We start from the raw sequence: 18,534 nt of genomic DNA on the forward strand, positions 1-18,534 counted from the left end.
GTGTGTGTGTGTGTGTGTGTTAAGAAGCCATAGAATGAGCTGTGTTTTAACAATGTGGCTGCTGCCTGGGGCCATGGGTCAATTTCTATTTGCCCCAGGTTTGTTTCAGCCTTTTACTTTGTTTCTTGGTGAAACTGCCTACAACCATTGACCTAGGCCCTCACTTCAAAGGCATGGCTGTTCCTGTCTGGATTGAATACCTCCCCACTGAGTGTGACTCACCCCTCCTTCCACCCCGTGCATCTGAACCATCCACAAACTGCTGTGGATGCTTCTTTCAGAGGCTTCAGAAATATCCAAAGATATGAGATTCACAGAAATGGGAGGACAACCACCGGTCCAACATGAAACAGGAAAACTATGCCGAACACCCTTCAATGTCTTTTTGATGATTCAGAAGGTAAAGTCATTCTGAAGCTGGAAATGCACACAGTGTTTTGGGTGCTTTGAGATGACAGTGACAGATACCTTAGAAATACTTAGACAGCCATTTGGTATCCTAGGGCCAGACCAGTCAGAGGAAGGAGGGGGAGCTCCCAGGAATGTGCCACCTGAGATGAGAGGTGCAGGATCAGTGGCAAGGGCAGGCTGTTTATAACCAGACCCATGCCACCATCTGGATAGGCATCAGATTCCTTCGGTCAGCTCCAGCTGTCAGGAAGAGGACTCACCATTTCAGGAGAGCTCATGCAGAGAAGTTATTATTGTAAAATTTAGAAGTAACCTGCTCTTTCTAAGAGGGCCTGACCCATCTGTCTGATGTCCCATCTGGTAGCTTGCTTTTAAGACCTCCAATCAGAAAAAGGGGGAAGGAGCCCCTGCAGAAGTGGGGCTGGGTGGGCATTCTTGCCTCTGTCCTCTAAGAGGACTTCAGCCAGGGGATGTTTAGATTCAAGCTAAGGAAGACATTCCTAAGGCCAAATTACACATTGAGGAAATGAAGGATGGTTGAGGGAAATTATAGAAATCCCTTCTCTGAGGATCTTTGACTTGGAATGGGTTCTCCTGTCTGGGATAGTGGATGAGTGAGATGGCTTCCCAGAGTCTGCTCAGTGATTTTGACTCTATTTGAAAGATGCACAGATTTCAGAGTTCATTCTCCTTAGAGGGTATTGCTTAGATACTGAAGCTTGGTTTTATTTTAATATTGTTTCTGTCTCAGAAAAAAAAAGGATACAAGCTTTTTATCAATATTTCAAACAAAACAGAAAAAAAAAAGAAGAAAGCATCTCCTAAATTTTGCTATCTATAGTCAACTGTTACATTTTCCAGAACTGGTTTGGTTGCAAAGGATGGAGGCTCCCCCTTGCTCAGGAGAAGTCTTTGCTTAAGTAATCAGTAAGCCTGGGAGTTCCTGGCTTCAGGCATGGCTGAGTGCTAGGCTCTGAGACAGAAACAATAGTAAAATAAAACCAGGCTGTGCGTCTTTCAGGGGAACTCCACATCCCCACCTCCCACTGCCCCTCAGGACCAGGCAGGCATTCTCCATGAGGGCAGGACGCCTCCCCAGGTCCAGTGTCCATGGTCTCAGACCTCCCAGCTCTCTTCCTCTTTCCCTGTGATTTCTGCGAAGTCCTGTTGTGGAGGTGCCTGTGTGCCGGGGAGGAGGCAAGCCTTAAGATCTGCAGGGATGAGGGAAAGGAGTAGCTTCCTAAAGGAAAGCAGGCAGTTGTTTCCAAATGAAGAAGCAGCGCGTGCCAGGCAGGCAAAAACACACACTGGTGCCACGTTGTGGAATGCATCACCAGTTTCTGCTGCTTTAGGGCCAAATGCAGCACTAATCCCAGAGGCCAGAAATAGGTATGTTCTCAGCAGGCCCCTGTGAGCAGGCAGCGACTTGGGATTGATTCTGCCCCTCGAATGTGATGCTATGGAGTTACCTTTGCACTCCTGTCTCAGAAAAAAATGCTTATTATCAGTATTTCAAACAAAACAGAAATGAACCAAAAAAGGAAAGCATCTCCTAAAATTTTGCTACCTATAGTCAACATGCTCCTATTTTTTCTTCCATCTCCTCCTGAGACTTAGAAGTACATCATGTATTACCTAGACAAGTGATGAAGAAATGGGTGGGCATGGGTTGTTGTTGTTTTGGTTGTTGTTCTTAAATCAAGCTGTTCACAGTTCTGTGCCTGAAAATGTTATTGTGGTAGAATATAAACTTTTCTGCCCAGTAGTGTGAAAAAGCTATTAAGAACCTAATAAGAAGCCAGTTAATTTTTGGGAGAGGTATATCTCAAGAGGTGACTGCAGGGGTGTCTGATAGGAGTGTGTTTGTATGGCTTGCAGAAATGCCCTAGCACCCACCCCTGGATTACCACTGGCTGCCTCCTTTGAAGCCTGTCTGTCACTCTCTGGTGAGTAGTTCAGGCTGTTCAGAAAGGCTACTTGTTGCCAAGCTCCCCACCCCCTCCCTCTTTGCCTGCCCAGCCCCGTGCTGCTAACCAGGGAGATTTGCCCATTAGAAGGGCCTCAGCTCCCAGGGTTCCCATGGCAACAGCCTCCTTGGAGGTCTTTGTTGCTTGCTAAAACTTTGATCTCTGACAGTGGCTGCTGCTGTTTCTCTGGAAGATTTACAAACAGAGGAAGAGGGGGAAAGAATTGGGGGAGAAGAAAGAAAAAGTTTACTCCTAGCAGAAGGGAGAGAAAGAATTAATTACAGAGCCACACTCTAGCCATAAATCTGGAGACGACTCCTTTGGAACGTCTTCTGATTTGGGCTGTGCCCACATTTTCATTTGTCGCCCTGTGCAGAAGATTTCAAATGGGACTGGTCCTCCTAGTAGGGCAGAACATCCTCCTTCAGCACACACCTGTGCCTTCAGATTCCAGGGGGCTGAGATAACCCCAGAGGCTCCATGAATGGAGAAACACAGTGGCTTTTCAAGCCTCTGCCCCACTGTTCCCCACCCCCTGCCGTGGCTTGCTCTGCCCTAAGCTTACCCAGGCACCTCTGTCAGTCTTGTTTTTAGAAAGAACCAGAAAAAAATATGTTAAAAGTCCAGAGGAGGAGGAGGAGCCAGAAACCAGGCATCAGCTAGAATCTGATTCTGGTTCCTGACTGTGGCTAACAGCATTCTACTGAGAAGTGGGGGCAGGCCGTCAAGGCCTCCAATGTCAGGACCACGCCCTTTGCTCCTTACTCTTTAGATCTCTCACCTGCGTAGTCTCAAGCTTGCTTTGATATCTATTTAAATTACAATTGAAACTTAATGTGTATTTTTGCATGCTGTCTCCCTAGCACAGTTCAGCACAGTGAAGATAAGAAATAAATAAGTGACCTTGTCTTGTCCTTAGAAAAATTTCTCTTTGTGAAGATTAGAGTTTTGAAGTAGCGAACAATGTAAGAAAAGACTACAATTGGATATTAAATATCTAGGCCACTGATTCTCAGAAGGGAGTAGTTTTGCCTCCCAGGAGCATTTGGTGAAGTTGGAAGACATGTTTTAATTGTCACAACTTGTAGGAAGCCAAGTCATCTAGTGGGTAGGCCAGGGAGGCTGCAGAACCTTCTGCAACACAGAGGATAGCCCTCTCCTACTCAGCAAATAATTATTTGGGCTCCAAATGTCAACAGTGCCAGGTGGTGAAAGTCTGTTTGGATACTGGATAAGATCCACTGTGCACATAGGAGGTTTTGGAGTCAGCTTTGGACTCTAATACTGTGACCACAGACAAGTCCATATCTATGAGCCTCAGTTTCCTTGTCTCTAAAAATAAGAGAAGGGTCATAAAGACACATGGAAGACCTACTGTGAGGACTCAATGGTGCATAATAAGCACTCAGTGAAGTTAGCATCGTTCCCTACCCCTTCCTATTCCCCGCCTCTCATCACCAGTGTGCCATCCTTAGTCTGAGAGAGCCATCTTTAGGGAAATCTACATTGAGGGACTCCTGCTAAAGAGCAGATTTTCTTCCAGGGTGTTCCATAGACAGAGGCTTTAATGGGCCATCTGTGAATTGACAATCCTATTACTAATAGATTCACATTTTCTCAATGGCATCTGCCCTGTGCTTTGCCAGTGGTGACCCTAATCAGCCCTGTGGAATCTTCCTGTTAGTGGCTTGGCGTGCCTTCTGTCCCAGCATGCTTATTCTGGTTGCTATTGGAAGCCCCCATTTTCTCAGTGGACGGCCCTTAGTTGATTGCAGAGTGTTTTCTGCCTGAGCTAAATACAAGGATTAGGGGCCGGGGTCAGTCCATGAAGCCTGGAGGAGTTTGCTGAAGACCTAGGACTTGGATTAGGATCTAGATGGGCCTGCGAAGACTTTAGACAGAATGCCTTTGGAATTCATCCTTCAAACTAGGATGCCCTGAAGAGTAAAAGCGGAGGGGAAGATTTAAATAATTTGTGGCAAGACCACGGGCATATACTGAGATTGTCCAGGCAAACTGGTATGATGGCGCCCTTCCCTAGAGGATGACCACCTCCAAGAGTCTCCCGCGAACTGAAAAGAAGACGTAGAGGACCTGAGGTCTCATTCTTGTCCCTCGGGTCCCCGGCCTAACCCCTGCTGCTGGGTGGCGTGTGATTCACGGAGACCTGCGGTGCACGCACGTCTCCTTTCGTCCGCTTGCACAAGCCCGGGGGCCCAGGGAGAGGGTGATCTGACCTAACGGTATTTCCAGAAAAAACGCTCCCGAGGCTTCTGAGGGCGGCCCCGCCTCGCGGGGACGGAAGGCGAGAGGCCCGGGGCTCGCTGCCCGCGGTTCCCGCTCCACCGGCTGCGGCCGCGCGGGGCGGACCCGGCTGTCACTCAGCGCGCATTCCCGGGCCGTTGCCTGGCGACTCGGCGGCCGCGGCAGGGTCAGCCGCGAGCTCTTTGTGGTCGCGAGGCCGCGCGGGGGCGGGGACAGGGAGCCCGGGTGGGTGGCACCGCGGGGGTGGGTGCGCGGGGGACGAGGCGGCCGCGCTGGGAGCCGCCTGCAGACAGTGGGTCCATTTTCCCCCCCAGCCAGCTGCGCTCTTCAGGGGTCGCGTTCACACGGGCGGCGCCTCCGACTGGCTGAATCGCCTCTCCAGGGAGGGCTCTGGGAAAGGCTCTCGTCCACGCCCCTCCAACGGAGGGCGCCTGGCCCCGAGCGAGGATCTCGGGCAGGAGCTCTGACCGTCCGCGGGCCTGCGTGCCCCTCCGCGTGGGGCCAGACCCCGGGGGCCCTTTTGGGTTAGGGAAAGTAGCCATCCTGTCCTGCCTTATGGGTGCGTTTGTGCTGGTCAGTGAGTGCGACAACACACAGGCCCAAGAAACTCGACGTCCTGCTTCCGTGCCTTCCCACCTTCCTCCCCATCATTTTGAGTCAGGTCTGCCTTCTGCACTGCATCTCAGGCCAAGTAGAGCGTGGTCTATTACTAATACTGTTTCGCATCTGTGCGCTCCGCGGGTAGGAGGCTGCATCGCCTTTGCAAAGGCAGAGTACTTGCAATCATTTTTACCCTTGTTTATTACTTTGTAGCAGCGCGGTGAATGCCTTTTAATTAGATCATACTGTGTTATGATGTATTCAGTCATCATTTTCCAGTCGCAGCTTGAAAAGGTGTTGAGTTTCAACAATCTCCAACATTTTCTACATCCAAAAATTATACTTTAATTATATAAGTAGAGCAATAATGTCACAAACACAAATTTCACAGTCACTCCCTGCAAATACTAGACTAGAAAACGTCACTGCACATTTCTAGAAGAAAGATAAGCAGAAGCTGAGGACAGTGAGATATTGGAGAAAGAACAGTGGATGGGAATTCTCAGACCTGGGTTCTGTTGCCGGTTGGTCCTTAGTCAACTCTGTGGCTTGGGGTGAGATTCTCAACCTCTCCCAACTTCCTGAAAACATGGGGTGGGTATGGACCAGACCTCTGTGATCCTTTCTGGCCCTAAAATCTGATTCTAGAATTCTGTGTGAATAGAAGAAGTTACCTCTTTAAGCTAAACTTATAATCACCGCCAAAAAGCCGGAAGCATTTATTAACAGTTAATTGCAGATGGTTCAATACTAGTCATTTTATGGAGAGAATTCTCTGTCAGAATTATTCTTTTAAGATTATAATTTAAAGTGAACTAAAATATACAAGACACAAAAAGAAAAAGTAAACACAAGAAATGCTTAAATACACAGTTTATAAATACATACATAAGAGAAAAGAGGCTATATCCACACTTGTTTATTTATAGTTTATTCCCATAAATCATATTTATTAAATTCATGGTTGCCATGGGAATATAGAATAAAACCGAGGATGTGTGTGCCCTTGGGAAATTTCCAATCTATTTGGGATTTTGAATAGCCATGGAAACAACACGTGAAGCATAGCCATAGAAACATCTTCACACTTAAAAGGGCCAGAGAAAGGCATCTGCTCCCTTCAGAGACACAGGAGAGAGACATTTCGGAGGGCTAGGAGCTGAGAGAAGAGGGGGTGGATACAGTACATCCCTGAAGATAGATCCAGAGGAAAGCTTGGGAGTGGATGAAGCTGTGTGTTGAACAGAAAGGAGAAGAAGGGGAGGCACGGCCCCGGGGAGAGGCGCTCCTCATCATCCTCATGTTCTGAAACAGAGGGCTCCCTAGTAGTGTATATTGGCCAACCCTAGGCGGTCCTGAAGTTAAAACTCTCAAAGAAACAAATGGATGGGATGTGCTGTAGGTATCTGAGGGTGGAGAAGATGTGCTTATCCCACTTTTTCATGAGTTCCAATGCATTAACAGCTTGTCTGCTATGGTCAAGTGACTGAGTAGCCAGGTCTAGGTTCTAAAAACAAGTTTGTACCAAATCCAGAACTTCTGCACTGTCCATTGCATTTTGAAGGCTTGAACTAAAAATCAGAACTTGGATTGAAGTATTAAGAATAAAGAAAAGAAAAATCTTTTTATCTAAAATCTGTATGCATGTCGTATCTCTGTAGTGACTTCCTTAGAAATACCCTACCCTGGTGGTCCTCAAATCTCAGGATAAGGGTTGGGCTGATTCCATTCTCTTAGATGGCAAATAGTATTTGTATGGCCCAGTGTGTGGATGATGCTCCTGGCATCAAGCCTTGACTCTGGGGGTGCTGAATGTTCTGCAGTGCATAGAAGAGTGTGGAATGAATGAACTGATGAGTGAGTGGTCACTTCAGATTTTTAATTAAGAGCCTACTCCCACCTGGAATGGAGAGAGGGGACTGTGAGCAGCGAGTCAGAGCCTAGCCAGGAGCCAGTCTACCAAACAGTGGGGATTTGCTACTGATAAGTGACTGAGGTGCCTTCTCGCGCTGGGCTGCTGGGGATGCTTGGTTTAGGGTAAGTCCCTGTCCTGAGGGTTTCCTCCCTGCCACTGGAGGCACAGGTAAGGGGACCATTGCAACTGAGAGGTAAGTGCCATAAGGAATGCACGTACAGTGGTCCCAGTGGTCCCAGGGAGCGTGGAGGGGAAGCAGCTTCTCAATGCAGCTTTCTTACTGAGTCTGTCAGAACACATTTCAGGCGTGATAAATGCTTACCTTAGTGAAGAAGTTAGGTAAATTCCGCCTTAAGGGGCCTGGCCTTCTAAGACATGAGTGTTAGAGGATTGGAGGAAATATCTCCAGGACACGATCATTGTGAAAGGTGCAGAGATAACACTCTGAATAGAGGAGTAGGAAGCTAGGCAAGGACTGAGTCTCTGGGGAAAGGCCTGGGACCAGATGGAACATGATATTGAAGAGGCAGAGAAAGGCAGACTTGCAGGAAAAACTCCTTTGATTTTGGTGAGTTTTGTGACACAAAGGCAGGTAACTAAAACAAAGTTCTGCTCATGCTTTTGGAGGCTGTATGGGCATGGGCTACACTGAGACTCTTAAGCATCCCAAGGGGCCATGTCCTGGTCCTGTTTCTGTCTGCACCTGGTATAGTAAACACTTCTGTGTTGAATGAATGAGTGAGTGAATGGGTTGAAGACCTCACAGAGCGAGCTGGTTCCTGGGAACGTGTCCAGACACTTCAGTTGGGGATGACTTCAAGATGGCAGAGGCAGAAAACAGCTGGAGTAGGCAGCTATATAGATAAGATATTAGGTGTTTTGTTGGCAGTGCCTGCTTCTACTGTGAGCATTCACCCCACAGTACCTTGCCATGCCTGGCGGTGGACTCTGTGACAGTATGGCCTGAACCTGCCACTGGTGTGTGCTTGCCAGGCCATTAGCAGATCTCATTCATTGTGGGTATTCATGCGGAAATTTCTTTCAAGTAATGGATTTTGCAAGGTTTGGAGAAAACTGTTTGAGTGCTTACATGAAAACTGTATTTTCCGTGGATAGTTTGAGCTTTGGTTTGAAAAGAGTCAATGTGGCCTTCTATCTGCAGGGTGTGCTTTCCAGCATTTTCTCAGACTTTAAAGTGACTTGTAATTGCCACTCTTGAGTGAAGTCCTGGAAGAATAATGGTGATTTTCGGGAGTTGGTAGAGTGCTGCTGAAGCCTGGAATGTGTTCACCGCAGCCATTTAGATGCCGGAGGAGCAGACTTCCCTCGCACACAAACGAGGAGGGGGAGAAGAGAACGGTAGCATTGCTGAGGGTCTGTCAGGGGCAGAGTTGAAAGCAAATGGATGATTAGAAATATAGGACTCCAGCACAAACCCGAGTTTCAAAAGTCTTTCACTCCAGGGCCAGGGTTGTGGCTCAGTGGTAGAGTGCTTACCTGGAATGTGTGAGGTACTGGGTTCAGTCCTCAGCACCACATAAAAAGAAATAAATAAAATAAAGGTATTGTGTCCATCTACAACTAAATATATATATATTTAAAAAGTCTCTCACTCCAGTAAAATGTAAGTCATGGTGGAAAAGCCAGAGCTTTGCTCTCACTCTGCTGTGGATACAGTGATGGTGTCTGCTCTACCCAGCTCCCCGTGTTCTGGACTCAAAACACTGAATGTCACCCCCTTCACTGAAGAGCCTGTCGCCACCCCACCCCAGGGCCAGTGGTACTCAAGAGCTCCGTGGGAGGTTTCCACCTTCTGAGGGGTCAGTGTGGAGTGTGACTTCAGGAAGCTGCTGGATGTAGGTCTTCCTGGAGCAACAGCCTTTGTGGATTCCTGGTCCATACTTCTGATATACTCTCTCCTTGTTTAATTTTTTCTATTAAAAGAAGTAAAGCAGCCTAGAATAACAACAGAGAGCCTGCTCATTGTTTTCCGGGATGCCCTTTCTAGAGCCCCAAAATTAGAAAGACTAACAATTTGGTGTGTCATGCTGTTATTTGAAGTTTTAATTTGGACATGAGGGCCCAGAGCTTACATTTTTGTCACTCTGTGTGTGGGAGCCATGTTAGAACACCATTAAGGTGATCTAAAGGGCCTCTGGGAAAACCTGGCTTTTGGCTTTCCCACTGTGAGCCTTCGGAGGCAGGTTCATGGTCTCTGGGCTCTGTACCTACAGGCATATCCCCTTTGACTTGTCTACCATTTAAAAAATGTGTTTGTTAATCGCCCAACACTTGAAAATCATGACATTTTACATAGAATCTAGGGAATCTTGAATAATGGGTTTGCCTCCACTCTCAGGACAACTTCCCGGGGGGCAACAGATGTCCACTGGTAAGACCCTACTGTTCTCTACACCCATGACCCCTCCCTGGTGTCTCACATCGGGCAGCCATACTCATTTAATTTGTATTACCTGCTGGTCCCTATACACATTTCAGTTTGCCACTCCAATCACTGAGTATTGGATCTGAGAATCAAAAATCATATAGATAGGGTGAGCACACAATCAACTGCCCAACTAGAATTCTCTGAGTAAACAGGGGTGTTGTGAATAATCAACCATGGTCATAGGCATAAACCAGGATGGTCCCAACAAACCCAGACATGTAGTCTCCCCATTTTCACACCACTACATTCAACTCCTTCTTACAAAAGAGGAAACTGAGACCTAGAAAGGGGATGTAATTTGCCTGTAGTAGGTACTGAATCAACTCATGACCTATCTGCCCTAACTATCTTGACTCCCATCCACTGCTTTTCCTAACATAACAGGCTGAATCTAATCCATATCCTCCTGGAATGTAGGGGTGAATAATTACCACGCAACTAATGTCCCCTGAGAGCTACAAGGGAAGCTGACATCATCAGTGGCATTTCTGCTGTAACTCTGATTAATGGTTTGGACCACAGAACCTGCAGAGATGCTCGAAGCACTAATAGGCTGGACAATGAGAGATCCATTCAGACATACCAATTGTCCAGGCAGGGGGAAAAAAAAAAAAAACATAGCAAATGTTCCCACTAAGTCAGTCTATGGTGACTGACCTACTGACCAGTGCTGACTCTAGATTCCTTGATTGGCTAGGCCTGGCAAGTGAGTGTGAATTGTGTCTGCAAGAGCCATCTAAGATCCCAAATTCCCAAGTCTTTGACCAACTGCCTATGGCCTCACTGAGTCTGCAAGAGATATCTGCAGAGAACACTCCAGATGAGACCAGTGCTCACTGTTCATCACTTGCTCAGACTTTGGTCCCAAACCTGTCTGGTCTCCTGCTGTGGGGACTGTGTGGGCCTTGGGGCACCTCTTTATGTTTTGCAAAGGCTGCAGTGAAAGGCTGGCCAGGAAGTCTCCTTTAGGGTGCTTCCCCAGGGCTCTGCTTGGCTCCTGCTGGTCCTCCTCAGGGACCCTGCAAGCAGCAGTGCCATCTCACAGGTCAGCTGTGTGAGCTGGAGGACAGAAAGAAGGACACTCCTCTTGCTAAGGCCTAAAGCAGAGTTGGCCTGAGTGACCCCTGCTGTTCCCTTGGAGTAAAAGTCTCACTTTCCCTGCGTGGGACCTGGCAGGAGGCATGACCCGGATGCATACTGCTACCTTTGCCTCCCTTCGTTGAGGCCAGCTGAGAGGAAAGGCCAAGGGAGCAAGGTTCTCTGCTGCCCGACTTTCTGACATTGTGTCCTGGCTACCTCATCCCCCTGGTGTGCTGGAGGTCCCCTTTCCTCTTTGCCCCTGGTCAGAACTTCTTTCTTGGGGAGTGTCTTCTAGAAGTGGGGACTAGTGACCAGCTGTGACTTTTATAAGCCCCCCCCCCACAGCAGCCTTTTCTCTAAAGCACTCAAGAGACTGACAGGAAAGAGTTGTTTTCTAAGTGAGCCAAAACCACATGCATGGATTTTATTTTTGTATGGAAATAGGACTGTGAATGAGTGTAAGAAAATGTAGGTTGTGGATTTCCATTGCTGTTTTTTGACCTGGACGATTAGCAGGTCCTTCTACCTCCTGGTGCACCTGGTGACGTGAGAAGCCGGGCTCGTGTTGACTCTTGGTCTCAAGCACACCAGCATTTAAGACATCTCTGCATGTGCCGTGGTCCAAATCATTGGTGAACCTCACAACAGGAAAGCCATTGATGATAGAAGCTGCCAAGATACAGACCCCAGAGCTCTGCTGTCCAGTAGCTACATGTGGTCACAGAATTCTTGAAATGATGATTTGTTGTTGATACTAGCATAGGTTTAAAAAAAAAGTTTAAATTAATTTACTTTTACACTTTAAATATAATGGTGTGTGTTGGTGGCTGCACCTCCAGTGGATGGTGCTGTTCTAGAGATGGATGTCATGCCCCTCGGTGAAACAGAATTCAGTTGGATGCTCAGGTGGCACAGTGACCTTCCCCATCACAACTCGGAGAGGAGGGAGGTTTGATAGTGGTGTCCTGATGCAGAACATCAGTGGATTAGCAAGGCTCCAGCGTGGGGGTATCTAACAGGCCTCTTCATTTACCTTTATGGGAGTCTGGTGAAGGCATCAGAATAGCTTTCTAAAGGTCAGGCTGGTTTTAAAAAGGACTGAGCTCTCTCTCGCCCCTTCCAGCATCTTGTTTCCCACACGGCTCTTGCCTTCCAGAGCCCCTGTGGGGCACCTGTTCTGACACCAGCCGTTGAGCCTCCATGCCATATCACGCAGAAGGCCCTGGGGTACCTAACGCCAGCTGTGGGTACCATATGGAAAAGCCACACCATCTACATATGCACAGAGTGTTTCCAGCCAGGAGTGGAGAGGAGTGTGTAGCTGATCTAGCTTTATCTTTTCCTTGCCTTTGAAAATTTTAATCATTGAAACATCTTTAGGCCATAAATAGAATCATGTAGCAAGATAATCCTGAGTTAAAACCAAATATGTACTTCTGTTTTTGTATGGATGTGGGACTGGATGGATGGATGGAAATGTAGACTGATGCAGATGGCTTGACTTAGCGGGAGGATGGGCGGGGAGTGAGAGCAGGGGGCACGGAGGCTGCTCAAGCAGAATCTTTCCTCTGTCTCCACTTCCACCTCGTCTAGGGCAGGCTTCACTTAGATGACTGCCCAAGGCTGAGGAGGAGGTCATTCTGTTGACCGAGCCCAGCCGTGGTGATGTGCCTCTCGGACCACACGCAGACGGGTGGCCGCGTGGGGATGGATGGCAGCGGGGGCCAGGTTCCAGGCTGCATTTCCCTCTGGAGTAACCTCTTTCCTTCTTCTTTTCTTTCCACTCTTCTAGGCAGGACAGGGCTGCTTGCTGATCTCTTGCCCAGTTTTGCTGTGGAGATTATGCCAGGTATTCAGTCATTTAACTCTTTATTTGCCTGATTTGCTGTCACTCCATCTGTCTTGCTTCTGCATTAGTCACTAATGACTTATTTAATTGTTTTCATGTTTGTCTGAGTATGTCTGTGAGCTAAGCCCACTAGAAGAGCCTTTAAACTAAATTCCTTCTGTTCCTCGTCCCCGAGATAATAACAATCAAAGATAGGCTGAGGTGGGGACCCAGGCCCCGAGCGCCAGGCACGCAGTATCCTTGACAAGCTCCATGCCTGCCTCAGTGTTCCAGCTGTGCCCCGACAGCTGTGTCCTCCCCACACGCATTCCTTGTCTGATCCCTCATCCCCTGTGATGCGTTCACGCGTTCAATATGATATAATCCTGTTCCTCTGAACTGCCTTTTGTAACATTATCAAAGATCTCTTCAAACCTCAGGAGAGCTATCCACTCCTCCTGCCTTAAAAACAGCCATCCACAGACCTGCATTTCCTGGTGTACGATTTCATGGGATCAAGGGCCCCTTGCCTCCCTGAGGCTCAGGGCCACCTGCCCAGCACACTGATGCAGCTCGGTGCCCCAGCCTCCACCAGCCAGCACTGGGGCAGCACTGCGTCTCATGGTTGATGGAGGCTCAGAGACGCAAGGGAAGTGTGGTGAGGAGGCACCCAAATCAAGGGGCAGGAAAAGGTGGGGTTCAGTCTTGTTTTGGAGAGTTTCTGCCATAATTTTAAGAGTTTCCTAATAACAACAGAGAGGTACATGTTTCAAGAAACACCTGGAGCCTTCACAGTGAGCTTTACTAATTATTCTTCCATGAATTCTTCTGTCCTTTCCCACCAGGCATTCTTCTTATTGATGTGGTTCCAAGGACACCAAGAGATATCTCTCTGTAATCCCCCTTGTCCAAAGTTCCTGCAGTTTGAAAGCATTTGTATACACACACACACACACACACACAGCTACATTGCTGGGTTTCAAACTAGAAGTTATATAACTGGGAATTACTGTCTTTTTCATAGTGCTAAGGCCAAGGCCTCCTGCTGTCTAGTGTGTGCAGCAGGAATGCCCCCAGATCTGCAAGCCATCTGCCCCTACCAAGGGACAGGGGGACCTGGGTGATCTGAGTGTGTTTCAGACGGGGAGGCGAGGAGGGACCTTCAGGAGGTACAGGATGTTCACTTTCTCTCTGAGGAAATAATATTCTAACTAAAGGTCAGATGACTTTGCCATTATCATAAGGTCTCCACACTTCATAGTTTCAGTCTCCCAACTACATGTCCATCAAAGGACTATTTAGTAATTGAAATTTAAGAAAAAATGTGCACTGAGGCTCACTGTAAAGAGATTTTTGGTGAGAAAGCTCTCAACTGAAACGAACCGCTTTATTCTTTTGGCTTTGAAGGGAGAGATGGCTCCTTCAGTCCGTCCAGGCTCCAGGGAGAGTCGGTCCCGTTGCCAGGTCCCATCACATGCTACTGAGTCAAGTCACGTAGGGCCGCAGTCATTTTTATCGAAGCCAGATAGAATCTACTTCCTTTCTCTCCATCTTTGAGATGACAGATGAAATGGGATTCACGCTCGGCCTGTGCCAAGCCGTGAGAAGCAGGAGCCAAACATTGCAGGCCTCCACGTCAGCCTTGCGCCTCACCAGATCCCGAGAGCCTGAGCCCTGGGCTTGCTGGCTGACCGGCTTGAGGGTGATCACACCAGACCCATTCTCGGGGATGGGGACAGTGCCTTCTCTGCTGGACAGCTGTCCAGCTATAAGCAAGAGGTGTGGATCTCCGCCCTGGTGTGGAGTACAGGAAGGGTGTTCTAGGGCAGTCTGCAGGGAGAGCAGATGAGTGTGGCCAGGCGCTGGACCACCTGAAGATGGTCTACTCAGAGGCCATGTGGACACAGAGGACTGTTTTCAGGGCCTGGATTTTAGAGACAAGATTAACTTGACCATAAAAGGCATTGACAGAGCCCTCCACCTCCTAGCCCAGCCGCGCGGCTCCCCTCCCCCCTCCAGGACTCCTTCTGCACTTGTCCTGACCCTATTCTGACGCTGTGCTCAGCTTGGCAAACCCTTTCCCCAGTAACAGGCCTGACTCCTCAGCCCCATGGCTTTGCACTGCAAGCCCAGCGTGACACTGGCGCTCACTGCAGGGTTCCTGTTGAGTGGGCTCTGTTCCCTGTCGAGCGCTTTCTCCCCAGGCCCTCCCCCTGACCTCCTTTCACAGGGACACACCTTTTGGTGTGCCCCGTCCTGAAGGTGGGCTGGCTACCTTGAGTGTGGGTTTCTCTGTGCGTCCTTCCAGAGTGGGTGTTTGTGGGCCTGGTGATCCTGGGAGTCTTCCTCTTCTTCGTCCTGGTGGGGATCTGCTGGTGCCAGTGCTGTCCCCATAGCTGCTGCTGCTACGTCCGCTGCCCGTGCTGCCCAGACTCCTGCTGCTGCCCTCAGGCCTGTGAGTAAAGAGCCAGGGGAGGTGTGGAGTGGTGGAAGAAATGTCCCCTCTCCATCTGACAGCTGTGCCCCCGAGTCCTCCTCCACCTCCTTTCCTTCCACCCAGACCCCGTCTTCTGTCAGAGCCCATCTTCAGGGATGCCACTGTCTGCCTGCTCGCCCGCTGCCTGCATGCCTCCATGTGTCCATCCACACCTTCACCCATGCATTAGGAGCCCATGGGCAGTACTGATGGAGAAAGGGCAGGTGCAGGACAGCCATGTCATGGGACAGGCTTTGCCCCTCCTCAGGGCATTCAAACCAGAGGAACCTTTCCTCATTCTCCTCTCATGCAGAGAACCTCCTCTTTTTAAAAGTGGATGTGCGGACTGTGGCCTTTGGGCACCACCCGGCAGCCACTGATGAGTTTCCCTTACTCCCATGATGAACAGGCCCCAACAGGACTGGTCCTCCTGTAGGGATTGATGGTACCTTACTAGCCAAGCCCACATAGGCACTGAGTTTGGCATCCCTACCACAAACCAGACACTTCCTGGAAGAGAGAGGCACACTGTGCACCTTCAGTGTCTTTACGGATAGCAGTGTTGGGGGGCCTCAGGTCATTTGCTTAGCTTTGAGAGTCATCCAGCAAGGGTCACAGGGTCACGTGGCAGCCCATGGCCTCTTCACCTCTCCAGAAGAGGTTCCCCGGCTCCTGAAAGCAGCCCTGTGCTGGGGGCCTCCTCCAGAGGGCTGAGGCGGTCTGCAGACCGTGGGCTGCTGACCCTGGGGACGCTGCTCTGACAGCTCCCGGAACCCCATTAGCACCAGAAGCCAGGTTCAGCACGTGATTCCTGCAGCTGCTCACAGTGTCACTTTTCACTGGAGCTGAAGTGGTCGGAGGGAGAGTGTCCCTTCTGAATCCGGTCAGTCCTCAGAGAAGACACACGTCCAGGAGCTCCCCTGAGAGCATCCTCGGGGATTCCTGGTGTGAGGGTTGTGGAGGGTGGGGTAACGTAATCTCTCTTGCTCTTCGTCTCCTCCACAGTGTATGAAGCAGGGAAAGCGGCCAAGGCCGGGTACCCTCCCTCTGTCTCCGGTGTCCCTGGCCCTTTCTCCATCCCCTCTGTCCCTTTGGGAGGAACCCCCTCATCTGGCATGCTGATGGACAAGCCGCATCCACCTCCCTTGGCACCCAGTGACTCCACAGGAGGAAGCCACAGTGGTAATTGTAGTTCCAGACCGCCCTGCCCCGCCTCGTCCCTGGCCCCACCCAGCTCCTTGCTGATAAGCACAGTCTGTTCAGTGGTGTATCTTGGGGAAAGTTATCTGCTTTCCGAAAGTGGGGTCCTTCTGGTCATGTGAGGTGTCTTTTGGAGTGCATCTTGGGCTTTCCCAGGCTGGAGGACCTGCTGACCCTGCTTCCTTCCTAAGCACCCCAGTAACGAGGGCCGGAGAGCTGGGGCACACCTTGAACCTTGTTCAATGTTATTCCGGCCCCGCCTGGTGTTAAGGACCGTCTGAGGCACGTGGAGGAGGGACGATGCCATGTGCAGGATGCAGCTTCTCTAAAGGCAGCATGGTCTTGTCAGGGACAGAGGGTGGGCCCTGATTGTGGCAATCAGAGGCTGGTGTTACTTGGACGTCAGAGATGAAGGAGCTGGAGTGGTTACAGAGCCTGCCGGGGGAGGCTGGGTTTGGGGCTGAGCCCAGAAGTGAGAGGGGTGCTGAGCAGGAAGGCCAGCGTGGTGAGATCCCAGGGCTGGGGGGACCCCTGGGAGAGGTGGAAGGGCATGTGGAGCCGGATTGAGGGGCCTCCCTCGCAGCTCCTCCAGAGGGCTGGGCTGGTACGTGAGTTAGCAGGAGCGCTGCAAGCAGAGGGTGGCAGGGGACAAGCGAGTGGGCAGGGGGAGAGAGTGGGGCCAGAGACCACGCGCCAAGGCCTGGCTGAAGTGGTTGGTGCGTCCGCTGAGCATCTGGCTTCTGAAGGAGACAGCGGGATCAAACAGCAAGAGGAACCTGAGAGGAGTTTGAAAGAAGTGATACGATGTTGGAGAAGGAGGGAAAGGGGCCTCAGGATGGTACCCCAAGGTGTTCAGTGTTGCAGATCATAGCTGCCATGCTGTAACTGGTTGGGAGAGTGGACTTGGGTGACGATCAGCTCTTTCTGGGGCTTGGAGGTAGGGGGGGAGGGGGGGGAGAGGAGGGTGGAGGGGCAGGGGAGGGTGGCAGGGCAAAGAGTGTTAAAATTCAGTTTCCTGGAGGCATCTGGACAGGATTACAGGGTAGAGGAGGTTAAGCTTGTGTGTCTAGGAGACTTAGGCGGTGATTTTCAAATTCCTAGATGCGATGAGCATCTGGGGTGGGTGAATCAGACATTTCACGCGGGAGGCTTCTAAGCTGCCCCCAGGGGAGCCGGGAGGGTGCAGCCCACTTGGTGAACTGCCACCGCCCGACTGGAAGGGGTGGGCAGCCTGGGTGAGGAGTTGGTCTTTGTGCTTTTCTCTCCCTGGAACTATTAGTAGAATCCTGACGTCTGAGACTGGGAATGAGTCACAGACTGAGAGGTAAAAGTTAATGATCAAGGACACAGAGAATCAGAGAGGTAAAGACCGGGCAGTGCGTGTCCCCAAGGGTGGGGTGGGCCACAGGGGCATTGAGGGGATCCGTCCCACGCTCTTTATTTGCTGCTTTCCCTGTCCCCCTAATTCTTTCCCTTCCTTCCCACTGGAGCCTTGGCCCTTCTTCCTACTCAGTGGGTCATCACAGTGAGTGCTGCTCAGAGAGGCAGATCGTCCTCTGTCCCGGCTTCAGCCTTTCCTGAGCTCCTGGTCATTGCGGTTTAGTCATTGGTCCCATCCTGCCACATTAACTGCAATTAGAAGTGGCTTTAAAAAAATAGAAAACTGAATTAGTCCACATAACAGGAAATCTCAAGCCTGGTGGCTCCAGGTTTGGCTAGTGGACAGGTTTTGTCCACCTAGTGGACAGTTTGGCAGCATCCTTGAAAGAACTAGCTCTTTGCATCTCAGTACTCTCATCCCGAGCACCCCCTCTGGCCTGCTCGGCTGGCGGCCCTCGTGATCCACTGATGACAGCAATAGTTCCAGTATTAAATGAATTCAGAGAGAGAGGGAGAGAGAGGGAGAGAGAGAGAGAGAGAGAGAGAGAGAGGAGAGAGAGATATGCGCTTCATCCTTGTGCCTCATTTCCCAAGAGTGACAGAAAATTCCCAGGAGCTCTTCCCCTATGTACCAGCCTTCCCTGGCAGAGTTGTATCCTATGCCCATTCCTGAGCCAGATGGGCTTAAACTAATCAATCCTCACTTCAGAGACCTAAAAAACTATTGACCTTGAGATCAAACACAGTCTGGGTCTGTCAGCCCCCAAACAGCAAAGATGGCCATCAGTGTCAGTCACAGCCAGTCTGGCCTGGCCTGTGTCATCGTCATATCCTGGCACCAGGAATTAGTCTCTTATGGTCCCCATGGACACATCTCGTGCTCACGGTCCCAAGGTAGGTTACTGTTGGCCTTTGGCTAATTCTCCTTTAAAAAATGTGGCTTAGGCCAATGTAGATTGTTCT

General features: G+C 50.0%; 1 protein-coding gene across 1 annotated transcript in view; it reads left to right on the top strand.

Annotated features, from left to right (window-relative positions):
* The window catches only part of Ildr2 (immunoglobulin like domain containing receptor 2), a 58,123-nt gene that overhangs the window by 23,550 nt on the left and 16,039 nt on the right, over positions 1-18,534 (top strand). Inside the window, exons 5-7 of the mRNA XM_058574404.1 lie at positions 12,480-12,536; positions 14,824-14,970; positions 15,997-16,173. Coding sequence (XP_058430387.1) covers positions 12,480-12,536; positions 14,824-14,970; positions 15,997-16,173 — 381 coding nt within the window. The remainder of the gene's footprint in view (positions 1-12,479; positions 12,537-14,823; positions 14,971-15,996; positions 16,174-18,534) is intronic.

The sequence above is a fragment of the Marmota monax genome, unplaced genomic scaffold (genome assembly GCF_021218885.2).
Source record: "Marmota monax isolate L192 unplaced genomic scaffold, Marmota_monax_Labrador192_F-V1.1 WCK01_AAM20220418_F8-fsc00055, whole genome shotgun sequence".
NCBI lineage: Eukaryota > Metazoa > Chordata > Mammalia > Rodentia > Sciuridae > Marmota > Marmota monax.